Here is a 17,556-nt window from a genome sequence, read left to right as displayed (position 1 = left end):
AGTTGCCACATTGATGACATTATCCTTCACATCATGTCCCTGCTCTGAGGCTTTCCTGTGCCCTCTCCTTCTCCCCAACTCCCTGTGATGTTTCTGGGCAATTTTGGATTTAGGCAGGTGGTTCCTGGTACATCCCTTGGACATCATCACTGTCTCTTTCCCTGAACCCACAGAAGTTCCCACCGTCTCTGTCCAGCTAAAGGCATTTGTAGAAACAGTTGGAAAGGCAAAACAGTATCTCCTTGTCTCTTGTCAGAAGTGAATTTGCTCGTGCATGAGGCTGAAAGTCTTTGTTGTGAGTTGAAAGAACTGAAGAAATTGTGTCAGTAAAGGGAAAATGATTGTCAGGTTGCTATAATTTCCTTACAAGTGCTCTCAGTCAGTACTGGCTGCTCCTGGAAGCACCAAGTTAGCACCAAGCACTGACATCTGTTCTGGTTTGATTTAATTGCTGTATAACTGGGCAGAATGTGTGTTGTTTTAGGGAGTCTAAAGTGGCCATATGGGCAGTGGGGTGATAGACAGCATGCTTGAAAATACTGGGAGATAGACTGGAATTGGGACAGTTGGGAAAAGATGGGGCAAGAATTCAAGAGACTGGTTAAGGGCAGCAGTGGACTGAAAATACATCCTAGTGTTAGTTTTGCTGCCCAAATACATTTGCAGTATGCTTTAACATCTCCTTCTGTTTTCTGCTTTGGACTCCTTTTTTTCTTACCCTTTTCAAACTATATCCTCCTGGCTCAGCTGGAGTTCTGTGGGATCAGGGTGGCTGTTCTGTGCCACCGTGCCCCTTCCACTGCCCCCTGTGAGTGCCCTGCTGGGGTCAGGGGGCTCTGTAGTGCTGATCACTTCTCACTCACTGAAGAGCAGTTCACTCGGTGCCCAAACTCTGCTGCACATGCACAGCATCCATACAGCTCTAACCTGGGAGAAAACCTTGTTCCCAGTTCCCTTGGGGTACATTTATTGAAGGAATTAAAGCAGCAAAGCAAATTCTTATAGGTGACTTTATAGAAACAGGGAATACTTTCCTCAGAATCACAGAAAGCAGAGCTCAACTTCAGAAGCAAAGAGCTGATGTTCCCATCTTGAGCAAGTGTAAAGAAATTGCACAAAGGCAACTTGAGTCTTTTAGGGCTGAAATCTTGTGTTCAGTCAGGTTAGAATGTGTCATGACAGACTTTGGGGCTATTTTAGCTCTCTAGTGACTGATCAGCCTTATCAAAGAATGGATGTGTTCCTAGCAGGAAAAGCTGTTGGATTAGGTAATTTAGAGTAAGTAACAAGACTTAAGACATTCAGCAATAAACTCACATCCCTTCCAAAGCAGCAATTTATTATTTGTATTGTGGATTTCTTAGACTTTTTCTTAAATCGTGCCACCCTTTAACTGGGATACTACTGGGAACAAGCTGTTTGAATTTAAAATCTGTAAGCAGATAACTAGAGCACAGCTGAAAAAAGAAAATGTGCTTTCTACTGATTGAGAAATCTGGAATGACTAGAAACAGTCCTTCTAGGAAAAAAGCTTATCATGCACAGCTTCCTCCTGAGGCAGCTGGGAGGCAGCACTGCCAGCAGCTTGCATGGGCTTGGTGTTATGCTGCAGTTAATGTGTGGTACATGAACATGTTTTACACCTTAACCTCCAAGGAGGGAGGGGAAGGGGTGTGCAGTGGCTTCCTTTGGATTTCAAGTGCCACTTTTTGGTGAAAAGGCAGTGATAAATCTTGTCAGTGGTAGTTAATCATCCCAGTTTGCTGGTAAAGGGTCTTGACCCCTCACACTCTGGAGCCCTCTGTAAGCAACTTGATAAAGTGATTGTGGCTATGACAGGTGACTGGCATTTTGGGGTTTTGTTCTATCCCTCCTAGAATTGTTAAAACAGCTTCTGAAGACTTGGGAGAACAACAGTGAGTGTCTCAGTAGAACAGCCAGTTTGCTTGTATTAGTAATTCTTAACTCAGTGTTCCTTAAAGAATACATACTGGAGAATAAATCATCTCAAAATACAGTCTTAACCACACCTAGTGGGCAATTTGAACTCCAAGGCTTAAGTAGAATGTGTAGGCTTAAATTAAAAACATTATCTCCAGCTCTGTACAAATAAGAATCTCTGTTGCCTGAAACAGGAGATTGAAGTATTTTAACATGATTACAGCTGTTCCCAGCCACTTTTGGGGGAAAAAGCCACGCTTTCTCTTGAACTTGGCAAGTGGATGTGCAAGAGTTAATCTTGAAGTACTTCTGCAGTGAAAGTCAGGCAGCTTGCTTTCCTGTCCCACTTCTCCCCATGTTTTGTAACTAATGACTCATGGAGCCCGTTTGAGTGTGCTGGAGGGGCAGTGAGGAACTTCAGCCTCATTCATGGCAGAGTTCAGCTCCACTGTCCAAACTTCCATGCCCAGTGTGCTGTGGATTTTCTGTGCTGCTGCTCCTCAAGAATTGCTTAACTGAGACTTACTGCGTGGGATTTCCCAAGTACCCAGTGACCTAAATGAACTGGACCTTCACAGTGCAGTTTTAAAAATTGGGAACCTGGTTTCTGATCGTCTTCTTGGTGCTCTAATTTGCCTGTTGTAGCACTTACCCACATAAATGGGTGGCTTTGTCACAGAACATGGGTGTGACATGATGTGCTGAGTTGGGATTCTAAGGGAAATGCCCATTTTTGCTTTTCAACTCCCAAAACTGTAGTTTAACCACTTGTGCAGCTTCCCAGGTGTTGCTCCAAGGAAGTTTGTACTAGGAGGAGTGTGGCTGGCAGGTTGAGGGATGTGATCCTTCCCCTCTGCTTGGCACTGGTGAGGCTGGATGTGGAGCACTTATCCAGTGCTGGGCTCCCCAGAACAAGGAGGTCATGGATGTACTGGAGAGAGCCCAGTGAGGGGCCATGAATGCCATGGAGGGACTGGAGCATCTCCCATTATGAGGCAGGCTGGGAGCTGGGACTGTTCAGCCTGGAGGAGAGAAGGCTTGGGGGGATCTTATCAGTGTCTATAAATACTTGAAGGGACGGTACAGAGGTGACAGAACCAGACTGTTCTCAGTGGTGCCCAGTGACAGGGCATGAACTGAAGCACTGGAGGGTCCCTCTGAACAGCAGGAAACACCTTTTTGTGTTTTGTTTTTACTGTGAGGGTGCTGAGCACCAGCACAGGTTGCCTTGGCAGGTTGTGGGATCTCCTGCCTTTGAGATACTCAAAAACCACCTGGACACAGTCATGGCCAACCTGCCATAGGTGGCCCTGCTTGAGCCAGGGGGCTGGACAAAATGATCTCCAGAGATCCTTTTCAACCTCAACCAGTCTGTGATACACTGGGCAACACTTAACTTTTCTTCTTTTGTCACCAGAAATTGTTGAACTGACTTAGCAGGAATTCAAGTTGCTTTGAAGCCAGAAGTTTAAACTGCTCAGATTTAAAGGTACACTTCCTGTAGGGCTGGGGAAGAGGCTGGAGGAGTTGGAAATGGGACCATGGTTAAGAAATAGGATTGAACTGGAGCAGAGTCTGAAGCTGCTTTAGTTTATTTGGGTGCACCTTGCCTATTCACAGTCAGGAGCCACTCATTTGAAGCTGTTGGACCAGTGGTGTTTTCAGTGTGTTTAAAGCTAAAAGCTTAATGTTTGTCAGTGCTGATAAAACTCTTTGACAGCTGTGTGCCTCAAAAGTTTCAAGAGTCTGGGGCCTGAAACTCCAAAGCAATGATTGTATAGGAGAATACTCCTTCCAGGAATCAGGTTGCTTCCTGATTTTGAGGAATAGAGGTGGAAGTAGCAGTGGGCCTTGATGTGGAGGCTGCCAGGCATCAGTGAAGGAGCTGGTGGGAGAAGCAGGACAGCTGGATGAACCCCCCAGCATGGAATTCAGAATTCCTCAGCAGTGTTGTGTCCAAGGCTCATATTTCTGCTGGCAGAGGTGTTTCACAATCAATTAAACCTGAGCTGACAAACTCTTAGGTTCATATTCAGAGACTTTGCTGGATCAGGAGGCACAGCACTGTCTCCTGCTCTCCAGGAGGTGACAAATGGCTTTCCACAGAAAGACCTTATGGGCACAGTGTTCATCACTCCCCTGGGACAGCAGGTGGGGTGGGCTGCTGCCATTGCTGGGAACTGCTGATGGCCAGGAATCCATGCTTCCCTGTGTTATCCAACTGTTCATGTCAGTGCATGACCTTTTTGATTATAAGGTGATCCTGAGACTCCTATGTCACTCCAGCCAAGACAGAGAGCTGAGTAAGTGTCATCCTGCTGTCCTGAAAGTCTGGCATGCAGAGCAACCATCTCAGCACTTTCTTGGTACTTTGCACCAGCAAAGGGTTTGTTAAATAGTCTCTGTGCTTGCTTAGAGATGAACCCTTGCTCCTGGATGGATTCTAAATTGGCTCCTCTTTGGAGAGCAGTAACTGCACCAAGCAGCTGTTGGATCAGAACACACCAGTCGTTTTTTCTGGATAGCTTCATTACCTTGGAAAAATTGGTGCTTTTCATCTCCCTGCTGTGATTCAGCTGGAGATTCCATTGCTCCTCAGTTGGTTTTCCTTACCCTGAAGTGTCCCATGGATGAGTGCTTTACTGGAGCAGGTTTGTTTGGAATTCCAGCTGGACTTAAACAGCAGTATCTGTAGTGGCTGGTACTCTGTCAGGGGTGGCTGGAGTGGTGGATATTACACCAGTCAGGCTTTGCAGACAAAGTGAATCATCTGAGGGTTGTGTTTGGAAGATGAGGAAGTGGAGATCAGCTGCTTTTAAGAGTCTCTTCACCTGTGAGTTCCAGGAACTTTAACATGCCTCTTAAATTTGGATGAGCCAATAGATGTTCCAGTAGTGCTTTAAATTGTGTTCCACACTGCTCATTTGGCTACTGTTGGAAGGACCTGTGGAGAGCTGTTGTCATGGGTTGTCCTGAGCTGCTTCCTGGCAGAGGAACCTCAGCCATGGAGTTTACAAGTGGAATTTGCATCTTACCCACCCCTTCAGTCTGAGATGGGGCAGAAGCAGGAAGGTGAAGTTGCTGGTTGGGGATGGTGGGCTGGCCTGGGAGGTGTGAGAGCACAGCAGCTGCTGAGGAGGGGAGGTGGATCATGCCGTGCTGAACTGTAGCTGATCCTGCTGACAAGCTGTCCATGGCAGGATTTTCTGCCTGGAGAGATTGTGCTTGAACTTCAGAGTGTTTTGTGCTTTGTAAAGGCAAGTCTTGCAGTGGGAACTTGGATGCCAGTTGTGCTCTGTTACACTGTAGACTGTATTCTGCATGTTATTCAAGCGATCTAATATTAAGTGTTCAGTGATCATTGTGCCTGATGAAGGTGCATTTCTCTCACTGCTCTGTGGGGAAGCTAAGCCCATTTTTAGAACCACTTTGTTGTCAACCTGTTTGCTTGATGAGTTTGGTTCTCCCAGTCCCTTGGTGTTGAGAAGTACTTGGTCTGTGCTAGTTCATGGCAGAAGGAACCACACTGAAGAGTAGGTTGTGTTTTTGTCTGCAGAGATATATGGGGAGCATAGCTGAGATGTTAGAGGTCAGTAGGCTGCCTGGTGAGTGAAATAAAACAAAGCAAACCCAATTTTGGACTGAAAGGGAGCTTTAAACTGACAGTGGTTCTAAGTTGCTTAATGTTCTGCTGCAGAATGGGCAACTCTGACAGCTAAGAGTGAAGAGATGAGAAATAATTCTGTACAGAGTTGTTTCAAGGGAGGAACCCTTTGAATCAATGGCAAGTAAAGTTTATTTTGCAGTTACTGACAAAAATCCAGACTTGAATTCGAAGAGTGCACACTTGTGGTACATCCCTTCCAGTGGGAGACTCCAAGGGATGCTGTCAAGCTGATAATGCTTTGCCTATGGTCATGCAGGATGTGTAGAACAAGGTGTAAAAATGTCACTTACCTGCCTTGTGTAGTTATTCAGCTTAATTCTGTGGTTACAAAGCTTTTTGGGAACTTTTTTATTGTCTCCTACTAATAGTGTAGTCATTTGAGTAGTAAATGTCAAGGCTTTGCTGTGGAGTTCATTGCTGTAATACTTGATTGCAGAGGAGGGTGGTCTGGTGAGTCTCTAATTCCATAGTGTTGGTTTAATTAGTTACTCTGATACACAACTGACATATTTGATTGCTTCCTCTTTACCCTTGCACTTGAAACTTTGAGAAGGTGCCTTTTCCAAGGGGTTTTTCCACAGTGGTCTGGAGGCTCCTTATGTTGGTTGGTCTAAAAGGTGTGTATGTGCAATGTTCTAGTGGAAAACCTCAAGAGAAACTTCCTAAATTGATATGAACAGATAACTGGGTTCAGCAGGATATTAAAATTACACCAGTTTAGATAACTGGTTAAAAATGCTCTTCTTGCTGGGGCTGTACAGATAAAAAGGGAATTATGTGAAGTCACCAGCAAGAGCAAGTGTAATGAGAATAGTTTGGATTAATGAAGACTTAAAAAAATAAAACAAAGCAGATGAATGTGGCAGTGCAGCTTGAAGCCAAATGATTTTTATTCAGTGTTTTTGGAGTGATGCTGAAAAGTGAACTGAGTGTTGGGAAAAGGGCTGAGAGCACTGGCCAGACCTGCAGTGTGGTTCTGAGCCACTGTGTTCTGAAAAGTCCTTGGTTTTTAAAGACTGTGGTAAGATAAAACTTGAGGGAATAGTTACAATAGTTGACCAGAAAACTTGGATTGGATCTCCTGCTGTTTCTGGTGAAGGCAGGGGACAGGTTTGAGCTGTCTCACTCATCCTACAGCTGAAGAAACTCAAGTGATCAGAGCAGTGGAGTCTGACAGACAGAAAGGAATGAGCTACAGGAGAATTGCTGGACAAACAGCTGTTTTGAGGCTAAACTGACTGGGAGCAGCTGGATGTGTCAAAGAGTTCCCATTACTGAACACTTTACTCAGTGTATGTGGGGGAAAGGAGCTGGTGCTGGAGCTGTACTACAGGTGCTAAATGTGCTCTGTCCCTTGCTAAGGGACTCTGTCCCTTGCTAAGCACTTCAGGACTAGTTGCTTCTACATGCTTCCCTCACACTCTGAGGCTGTGTTCTGAGAGGGAGCTCAATAAATAGCCCAAATGTCAGTTATGGTAGAGGATAATTAAGCCCTTAACTCTCTCACAGGTGTACAGTAGAAAATTGGGAAAAGGAGGAAGAGGTTGCTCTTTATTCCAAACCAGAAATATGTTCACTTAAATCAAGGCCACTTTATTACCACACTTTCCCTAAATGCTTTGAACTTGGAATTGAGAATTGACTAGTGAAGGGTCTACAGAAATGGGGGAAACTGAACTAAGTGGTTTTCTGTGTTCTCTTGGTGCTCACACCACCAAGCACCACACTCAGTTCAGATGTAGGGAAGCTTTCACTTTTGTCCCACTTGGAAAAAAACCTTTCTCCATTTCCAATGAATATCACACCTGTTTCCCTCTTCTCTCTGGAGGGTGGTGAGGCCCTGGCACAGGTTGCCCAGAGAAAGCTGTGGCTGCCCCGTACCTGGAGGTATCTAAGGCCAGGTTGGATGGGGCTTGGAGCAACCTGGGCTAGGGGAAGATGCCCCTGCCCATGGCAGGGGGTGGAACGAGCTGAGCTTTAAGGACCTTTCTAACCCAAACCATTCTGTGATCTGTTTTGTGGCCTGTGTTTTAACCTATCTTAACTCCTTTGTTTTTATGGGGCTGTGTGCTGTTTCCTTTCATTTTTCATGGATAGCTGCCTCGTGCAACTGATGGAAATTGGAGCAGATTTGTGTTTTAGTGTCTTCAAGCTCCTCACTCTTGTCATCTCCAACTTGCTCGGAGGCTGCACTGTGACAACTCCGCGTCGCTGCAATTGGTGAAGGGACATATGGAGTGGCACTGTTTGATCCAAACAGGCGGAGAGAAGGGAATGTTTGGCATTTCTGGGAGGGGGGCAAGATGTCCCTGCCGTGCCTGGCGTAGTGTTGTCCCAATATGCTTTGCTTGTAACTCCCTGCCTTCTCCTCTCCTCTCTGGTGTGAATGTAGGAATGTCCGTGTGCTATTTGTGGCTTTGCAGCAGTCTCCTGGCTCCTTGTATGGATGAGGTTGTCACTCAGCTGAGCAGGATGTGGCCTCTGGGATATAGGCACTATATATTTATAGTGAAACACTCAAGTTCGAGGGCTCTGGGGTTGGGAGCAGTGCAGGGAGCTGGGTGTTCTTGGGTCATTTTGAATATTACACTACACTTAATCCATCTCAATCTTCCTTATGCTTGGAAAATAATTGGGTAAAGCCTCTTAGTTCTCTGCAAGAGTGGTGTATTTTTAAACAGATCTTCAAGGCCAGGTTGGATGGGACTTGGAGCAACCTGGTCTAGTGGAAGGTGTCCCTGCCTGTGGCAGGGGGGTGGAATGAGATGAGCTTTAAAGTCCCTTCCAACCCAAACCATTCTGTGATTCTTAAGTAGCTGTGAACAGCCCTTTCTTAATTCATCTCAGCTGGACTTGTCTGCTGTTTGACTTTTGAGTAGTGCTACTCCAGGTCATTTAACAGTGAGGTGTCTGGTTTAGGGAAAAGCTGAATTTCAGGTGCAAAAGCAGGGAAGTCTTCCCAGAATGCTCTCACGTGTGGGTTCAGGTAGACATGGCTGCTGCTGGACACACCTATCCAGGAGGTTATTCCTTGTGACATTGTGGTCATGTGAAGTTTTGTAGTTCACTGGTAAGGAATTCTGTTCAGAATCACTCAGTTGATGTACCTGGGATTACTACTCCTTGGGAATTTTAAATAAATGCTGCTGATGCTACTGGCTGGAGGGGAAGGAAGGGCGTGGGCTGACCTGTGCAGGTGTCCTCAGCTGCACTGAAACTAATTGTGTCTCTTTTCTCTCCCCAGTACTTTTGTCCATCTGTTCTCTGTTGTGTGATCCCAATCCAGATGATCCTTTAGTGCCTGAGATTGCACGGATCTACAAAACAGATAGAGAAAAGTAAGTATGGAAGCCAAAAAAACGTGAAATATGACAGGGCAGAATCCACACTTACACAGTAAAGGGGAACTGAAAGGCCCCACTTCTTGGAAAAGACTGAAAAAAGGCAAATCAAAGCTCTAACTGTGGTCTTTTTAGAGGTGTTTTTGTTTTTCCCTGAGATCTGTAATGCCACTCTCTGAGCTGCTTTAATCCCACATAGCCAGCAGAGGGAGAGCAAGTTACTCCAACGGGAGAATATTCCATGGCAGCTCTGGGTCTGGAATCATACAAAGAAATAACAAAAACTCCCTGTTTCTCCTTCACTTGATAGCACAAGGGAAGAACCAGTGGTGTAGAGGTTGGGGTAGGAGGACTCCCAAACTTCTGTACAGAGAAGCTTTAGTGCTAATGAGCACTTTAACAGCTTAATGACCATTGTAAACACTTCCTACCTCTCTGTTCCCTCCCAGATCTGGTCAGGGAAGGGAAAATCATCCACAAATTTGCTTTGTCTACTGCATACTTGAGGAGCAGTGTTAGAGAAGTTCATGCATCCTGTTTTTGAGAGCTGCAAGAGCAGCAGCACCTGTTTGGAGATGCAGTGAACACTGTCTGTCTGCACTTTAAGTATGCAGGACTCCTCTTTTTTTTTTTTTTTTTTTTTTCCCCCCAAAAATAGGGAAACAAATTTTTGGGCTTAACCATAAGGACTTGCTGCTTGAGTAGTCTCTGAGCAGTGATGGGAAGGAGAGAGTTAGGAGTGGATTTTCAGATCCTTTAGGCTAAAGAATGTTGTCTCCTGACTAAATTCCAACACAAACCAACTTAGTGTGCATAACTATAGGAAAATTCTGGCTGTAAGTATCTTATTCTTTTAATTCTGTAGAATAACAACAACTGGTTGTCAGAGAGAAGCTTTCATCAGTGCAGTTAATCATAACTGCTTTGATTTACACAAGTATCCTGAGCTTCCTCTGGCTGTGAAGGATATTTGGGTGCAAAAGCCACAGGGGGGTTGGGAATTGTTGTGCCTTCAGAACAAAACCAATTCTCATGGACAAATCACTGTGTCCTGACAGTCATCAAAAAATGACAGTCAAATATGCAACAAGGAACATATTGGGGTTGGGCAGATGAGTCGATGGCAGGTATTGGGTTTAACTTTGAAGGGAGGAGATGGCAAGGGACACATTAATCATTCCAGAATGTCCAAATGAAACCTTACAGTAAGTTTTCCCAGGGGTTAGGGGAGGCACAGGTGAAGCCTTCCTGAGAATCCTTTCCCCTCAGCCCTTTTCTAGCTCTGTTTTATGGCTCCAGTCACAAAGATCTCATACTCCTGTTGTAAACATGACCAGGTATTTCTTTTCCATGAAGCACCCTGGGCTTTCTTGTTCCCCCTGTTTGCTTAGTGTTTAATTTTGCTCTTAAATGTTACAAATTGATGATAGTGTACTGTAGAGAGTGTGAGTTCATGCCATGTGTAGACTAGACTGCTGGAGCTGGAATACTGTGCAGATGCCACGTTAAGTAAATCCTCTTTTTATACATACAGGTACAACAGAATAGCTCGGGAATGGACTCAGAAGTATGCGATGTAATTAAAGAAATTATTGGATAACCTCTACAAATAAAGATAGGGGAACTCTGAAAGAGAAAGTCCTTTTGATTTCCATTTGACTGCTTTCTATGAGCCCACGCCTCATCTTCCCCTGTGCACATGTTTACCTGATACAGCAGTGCTGCGTGTTGTACATACTTGGAACAACAAACTAGAAATACTGTATTTCCCCGTACCAACATTGACTCCTAGCAGAGAAGTGTGTGTGTGAAAAGCTGGTTCTTCAGTCATAACTTTGTGAGCCTAAAAGCATTCCTTGCTGAGTTAAAATTGGGTAATCAGATGGGAATGGGAAGAGTCCTGGTGGTTCTCAGATTTCTTAGGGACAGTGTTGCTGATCCATGAAGGATTTTAAGTGGAATCCTTTTAAACTCATAACAGTTATGAAAAGCAAGGTGAAGAACTTGAAACTGTTTCTGTATTCATTTTATTCTGAAGGACCTACACCTTAGGTAAATGTTATGACCAATGAGAAACTGTACCCACATCCTGTGTTTAAGGTCTAAGTTTAACCGGTCACCATTTAAATGGATTGGAGCTATTAGTGCATCAAGTGATGTTGATTTGTTTCAACTCTCTCCCTCCCTTCATACTTTTTTTGGTTTGTATGTGGTTTCTCAGTTAATACCTAGCTAATAGCTCTTATTTTTTCTTAAGTTTTTTAACTGCTTAGGTCTTTCTGGATGTAAGGGTAAAAAAAAAAAAATCCATTTGACAGAAAACTTGTGTGTATTTAAAGACCCAACTGCTCCCCTGGAGCTTGTACGTTCAAGAATGATTAATCTGTGTAATAAACTGATTACTACAGTCATTACATATAACTTTGTGTGAATAGGCTTTTAATTTTCAGAGCAGTTTGTTACAGGCTTAAACTAACGGTGGATTTCTCTTAAAAAAACAAAAACAAACCAACTTTTGGGTTGAAGTCGTGAAGCAGTTTGGTTTGCATCACACAAGGCACCTGAAGAGGCAAACAGGAGCTTGAGCACTTAGATGAAATCAGGATGTGTAGTGTGCCAGGAACTTGACTGTTAAACCAAATAAGCAGTTTACTAAATGCGAATCAGAGTGACATTTTACAAAGCCTGATGGTATTACTCCCACTTGCATGGGACCTAACACAATGCATATGTACTGTAGGTAAGTGAAACCTTATGTAACTAAAAAAAAAATGGATGTAAAAGGGTAAAAAAATGAAAAAAAACAACCTACCAAACACATCAGCACAAACTTTCATAAAATGTAGCTTTTACATAATTACTTTGCACTAAACATTTGCAAATGTTCATACAGTTTTAAATTGTACTTGTATGTGTCTTTTTTTTTTTTTTTTTTTTGGAACAAAGTCTTCACTTGAATCTAGTGGAAAAAAAAAAAAGTAGTTTGAAACTTTTCTTTGTATACAAGTGTATTTGCCAGCATCGTTGGTGTGACAGTAGGTGAGTCTGCAAGTTTATCTCCTCTTAGTAGAATTGTAACCCAAGCCATCGGGCAGGAGAGGCTGGAGCCGCTGGCTCTCCGGCCACAGGGTCTGTCCCAGCCATTCCCAAATGCATCTTGACACTCTTGCACAAATGAGGAATAAATGTCCACTGCTTTTGGTCTAAATCTGTTCCGCTTGTCTCATCTCTCGGTGTGTCCGCAGCGCTGCAGGAGGTGTGACCCTCGTGCAGGGAGCTGTGTCCCTCTCCAGAGGCACCAGGAACGCTGCTCTCCTGGCCTGGGGACAGAGTGGCTTCACTGGAAAAGGCATGGAGCACGTGTGTCCTGGCTGAGGGGTGACAGCTACAGGGGAGGGGGAGAGCTTGGTGTGCAGGGCTATGAGCCTCGGGTCGGGTCTCCTTCAACTCTTGGCACTTATCCACAGGGTGTTGGTGTCTGGAATGCTGGGAAGGCAGGGTGTGACTCTGGATAACACCTGTGGCATTGTCAAACCTGGAGTGCAAGCTGGTGGCTGGGTTTGTGTCAGCCTTGCCTTTACTGACCTGTTGTAACGTGCGGGCTGTGCTCCTGCTGGACCCTCAGCAAACACCTCAGTGGGGGAGTTTCAGTTTATCACAGAATATTCTCAGATGGAAGGGACCCCCAAGGATCATTGAGTCCAACTCTGAAGTGAATGGCCCATGCAGGGATCAAACCTTGTTGTTATTAGCACCATGCTCTGACCAACTGAGCTACTCATAAAATTGCCCTCCCCTGTTTTTCCATGGGGTCACAGAAAGACAAGGGAGGAGCTTTGGGGGGATTATCTTTACCTGCTTTGCAATTGAGCCTCCCAAGAATCATTTTTTTGAGGCAGATCTGGTTGACTTTGGCATTGGAAGTTACTGGAAAAGATCAGAGGCCTGTATGGGGGGAGAGAGAAAGGAGCAGTGACAACAGAGAGAGCTGAGGGAGATGGTTTCCATTTCTGGTGGAGCAGAAGTCAAATCCACAAGGTGACAGGACATTAATAAGCCATACATGCATTGAAATAGTCCTGGGTCTGTAACAGCTGCAGCTTGGATGATCCATTAACACATCTGCTCCTGTTGGGATGAGTCTCACTTGCAGTGAAGTGCTCAGGCAGTTCAGACTTTTTTTGCTGTTGGCACAACCACTATTGTGTAGTAAAAGCAAGTCTGGTGATGTTTGAGCAGGGAGGATGTGCTCTGTCCCTTGTGTGGGATGACCACTCATTTGGGAGGGTTGTACTGTGAACTAGGTGAAGGAGCCTTTTTTTTTTTTCTAGCATTTAACTGAAAACCTGACCCAGCTTAGCTATTTTTGGGACTAGAAACCTGCTCCTTTGAAGCTGTACGTTGGGTATGTTCCAGTGTCAAACAGCACAGGAGGCCACAGGCTCTGGATGTTGCCTTTCTAGGAACATTGAGCTTGTCACGTCATCAACCTCTTGCATCCCTGTCCAGTTTTTAAACTTTCATTTAGTATTTTAAGTTGCCTGTTTCCCTTTGCATGGCTTTCTTTGCGCTGTGGATTCTGTAGATTGTTCATGGAATTCCCTTTTTTCTTTACATGTGCTAAGGAAATGTGTTTTATTAAAAAGTACTGAGCTGCTTAGATCCCCCCAGCTCTGTCAGCAGAGCTGGAACACTGTGCCTGGATACATCCTTGAGCTCATCAGTGCCCATCCACTGCATGGAGTGACCCAGAGGAGGAACATGATCCCACGTATTTTGGAACCTCTCCTAGTTCAGTGCTGAGTTGGCTTTAAACATTCCCATGGCTCAAAGCCCAACCTCCCTGGACCTGCAGATTGGGATGGAGCTGATCCTGGGCAGTACTGGAGACCTGATTACTGTGCTTGAAACACCAGCTTGTCCTTCAGCAGGGTGTGCTGCTGCATTTCTGTCACAGCTTTTTGGCAAGGCAAGAGGGGTTTTTAAAAAAAATATTTTTAGTTATTATCATGCTTTCCCAATGCTTCCAAGTAAGCTGCAGCCTGAAACGTCCTTGGACTCTTCTGTTCAGTCTGCATCCATCAACTGATGTAGCAAAAACAGCAGGGCTGAGTTGGATATGATCTTGTGTGCCTGGTGTGCTCAGCAAACTGTTTCCTGTCCTAGGCCTGTGACTTTCCTGGTGGTTTTCCTGGCTGCAGACAGCAATGCCTGGCTGCATTTTTGGATGGTCTCGGTCTTCTTCAGCAGCAAAACAGCTCTAGACCTGTTCTTGTTCCCAGCTCTGCTGTACAGGAGAACATCAGGAGCCTAAAGGAAGGATGATGGGAAACTTTGCCCAGTTAAAGGTGAATTTCCTTTGTGCCCTGAGCAGCAAATGTTGGGGAGAGCAAGGCAGGAGACCTGGGCATGTGGGAGGTGCAGAAGAAAACTGCTCCAATGAGTTACAACTAAAGAACCAGGACAACAAACCACTTCTGAATGTGCTCAGTGCTCCCACTGCAGGGGGAGGAACCCTTGGGTCAGGCTCTAGGCATGTCCAGGCGGAGCTTGGAAGTCACCTCCTGGGAGAATAAAAGCCCAAAGGTGTATCTGAGTGGAAGGAAGGCTGTCCTTGATAAATACAGAACCTTGGAGCAGTCTTCTCATCCCTTCAGCCTCCCCCCCTCCCCTGCAGGTAGCTGGAATGGAGCTTCATTCCCTGCTTCCTTCCATTCCTGGGCTCTTTGGGTAGGCTTGGAGCAAGTCTGTGCTCAAAGCTGGAAATCTCAGTTGTTTGGGTTTGGCAGAAGCAGTTTCCTACAGGGAATGCACAGGGACAAGAGCACTGAGGGTGCCTGATGGAAGGTTAAAACAGGACAAATCCTGCTCCTTAGCTTTCAGGAAGCATGGAGACCAGCCCCTGTGTGAGTGACAGCGCTCAGAGACTCCAGGAGGGATCCCTGCAGCTGCCCCTGCCCTCCCCTGGAAGTGTGTGTGACTAGATCTGTGCTAACACTGCCTGTACTCTTGTATCATGTTGCAATTTGATCATTAAATAATTCCCTCAAAATCACTGTGGCTTAATGGCTTTTTTTCTTTTAACCCATTTTTTTTGGCTTGTGCTGCTTCCTTTCCTCTCGTGGCTGCTCTCTCCCTTCTCCCTGGTGCTCTAGTCCTGTGCTGTCCCTCTCTCAACCATCTCCAGTCACCTTCATCTTGGCTCTTTTAGCTCCCTACAAAGCCTGGCTCACTCTGGCCACGGGCAGGGCTTTGTGGGTGACCTGGAGTGGCCTTGGTGGTCATGTGCCTGCATCTTCATGCAGAAATATGTATGCTCTCACCAAACCCGCACTGTCCCCTTCCTTCTTGGAACTCGTGACTTAAAAGCAAGTTTGCTGGTGCTTTGATTTCCACGCGAGCTGCTTCCAGCACCTCAGTCCCTGATCCAGAGGGCTCACTGCTGTGTGAATCTGGGATCAAGCTCTGGAGCGAGAGCACAAGGTGTTTGTGGTGCTGGAGAAAGCCAGAGCTGTCTTGGCTGTTCAGGGGTTCCCACAACTCGTGGCTTGCTCTTCCTCTGATCTGGCACCCACAGGATCTATTTTATTGTTTCTGCTTCTCAGTGTCTCCCCTTCTCCTGCCCTGTGTGGGAATGTTTAGTTTTTATTGTTTACAGTCAGGTGAAACCATCTCAGGGCGAGTGGGAGCTGGATATATTTACCATTCTTGTCTTCTCATGAGCAAAGCCATTTGTTGCTCAGCTCTAAATGTTTCTTTGGGTTGAAAGAGCAAGTTGTGGGATGTAGATAAAAGTTTGCATTTTGAATAACCAGTGAACTCCTGTTCATTCCCTCCCTGGAAGTGTCCAAGGCCAGGTTAGACGGGGCTTGGGACAACCTGGGATAGTGGAAGGTGTCCCTGCCCATGGCAGGGGGTGGAACCAGATGAGCTTTAAGGTCCCTTTTAGTCCAAACCAGTCTGACTCTGTGAACTTGGATGACTGGGAATGGCATCCATGGTTAGAGCTGGTATCAAACCAGAACTGCTGCTAAACTTCTACCCTGAAAACTGCTGGTGTGTGATGACTGGGGAGAAACTTGTTCTTAGCTGACAGTAAACACAGAGAGCAGCTTCCAAAGCCTGATGGGATCAGTCTGTGCCCTGATGCCCTGCCTGGACATGAGCACCTGCGTTGCTTCTCCTCCTTTGGGGTCTTGTCAGGAGCGAATTTAATCTGCACAGGCTGAACGTTTTTTAGAGCTTTTTTCTTGCTGATCTTTGACACAGTTTTTTTCAAAAGACAGCCTAATTTTGGGGTTATATGAGTGCTGTATTTTTGGTTGAGAGGGGTTGGTTTGGGGTTCTTTTTGTTTGGTTGGTTTTTTAAATACTGGCTTATGTGGCATCCACCATACATGGGTACTGATAAGAAGCCCAAACAGCCCCTGTGTCCTCTCAGGTGTGGAGAGCGTGTAAAAGCATCGTGTCAGAGTTGTTTTCCAAGTTCCTCTGATAGACAATGGGTGTCCTGAAGCCACAAGCACCATACCTTGAACTTCCCTGTGTCCAGCTGAAACAGCTTGGTCTGATGGAGCAAAGATGGACATGGAGCAACCCCTGCAGAGGTTTCTGACCTTCTTTCCCTTAAACAAAACTGGTGGTTTGTGTCTAAACCCTCTCCTTGCTCCCTCTTGAGCACCCTCAGCAGTTGTGCTGTTTGGGAGCTTTGATTCTCTGCCTTGTGGCTTCTCCTGAGCCAGTGTTTAGCAAGTTTTGTTAAAACCCCTCCTAATACAGCCTGGGATGGTGATGATTTTTCTGCCTCTCGACCCAGAGCTCTGTGAGTTGCTGCAGTGCTGCTCTCGGGCTTTTTAGGAGGTCTGTGCATGGCTGGCTCAGCTGGATCAGGAATTCTGCAGGCTGGCAGGCAAATGGAATTGTTTGGATTGGAAAACTCCTGTAAGATCATCAAGCCTGACCATTCCCCCAGCACTGCCAAGGCCACCAGTAACCCATGTCCCCAAGTGCCACATCCATATGGCTTTTAAGTCCCTCCAGGGATGGGAACTCCACCACTGCCCTGGGCAGCTGTGCCATGACTGGACAGCCCTTTCCATGACGAAATTTTCCATAATATCCAACCTAAATCTCCCCTGGTGCAACTTGAGACTGTTTCCTCTTGTCCTGTCTCTTGTTCCCTGGGAGCAGAGCCCGACCCCCACCTGGTTCAAACCTCCTGTCAGGGAGTTGCAGAGAGCAGAGGAATAACTGGGTGTCACCAGAGCTTCCAGGAAAGCGTCACTGTGCTTACTGCTTGGCCTTGGCTGTTGCCTGGTCAAGAAACCCCACTCCCAAATGCCATGTTTGCCTCTGGAAGGCGTCCACTAGGAAAGGCAACCTCCTTGACAAGAGGCTTGTTGGAAAGGCTTCCCCACATCCAGAGACGAGGGGGTCGTGTCTGCTCACCTGTGCAGCTGGAGGAAGGATGTTCTGAGATCTGGTTAACCCTGTGCATGGCTTCCCTGATCTGTCCCCTCTTTTTTTACCCCCCCCTTCCCTGACACTGTGTGGGATTTCCAGGATAGCAAAGGGAATTGAGCAGAGCAGTTGGTGAGGATGCACGAG

General features: G+C 45.9%; 1 protein-coding gene across 3 annotated transcripts in view; it reads left to right on the top strand.

The window, feature by feature from the left end:
- Positions 1 to 11,758, top strand: part of UBE2D2 (ubiquitin conjugating enzyme E2 D2) — a 31,899-nt gene extending 20,141 nt beyond the window's left edge. For all 3 annotated transcript variants that reach the window (XM_027682340.1, XM_027682339.1, XM_027682341.1), the window contains exons 6-7: positions 8,853 to 8,946; positions 10,484 to 11,758. In XM_027682340.1, coding sequence (XP_027538141.1) covers positions 8,853 to 8,946; positions 10,484 to 10,529 — 140 coding nt within the window. In that variant the 3' untranslated portion in view covers positions 10,530 to 11,758. The remainder of the gene's footprint in view (positions 1 to 8,852; positions 8,947 to 10,483) is intronic.
- Positions 11,759 to 17,556: the final 5,798 nt, after the last annotated feature.

This window comes from Neopelma chrysocephalum, unplaced genomic scaffold, assembly GCF_003984885.1.
Source record: "Neopelma chrysocephalum unplaced genomic scaffold, ASM398488v2 Primary Assembly neopelma1_63, whole genome shotgun sequence".
NCBI classification, from domain to species: domain Eukaryota; kingdom Metazoa; phylum Chordata; class Aves; order Passeriformes; family Pipridae; genus Neopelma; species Neopelma chrysocephalum.
Note: the sequence above shows the minus strand (reverse complement) of the source record. Positions and strands in the feature narration are given on the sequence as shown.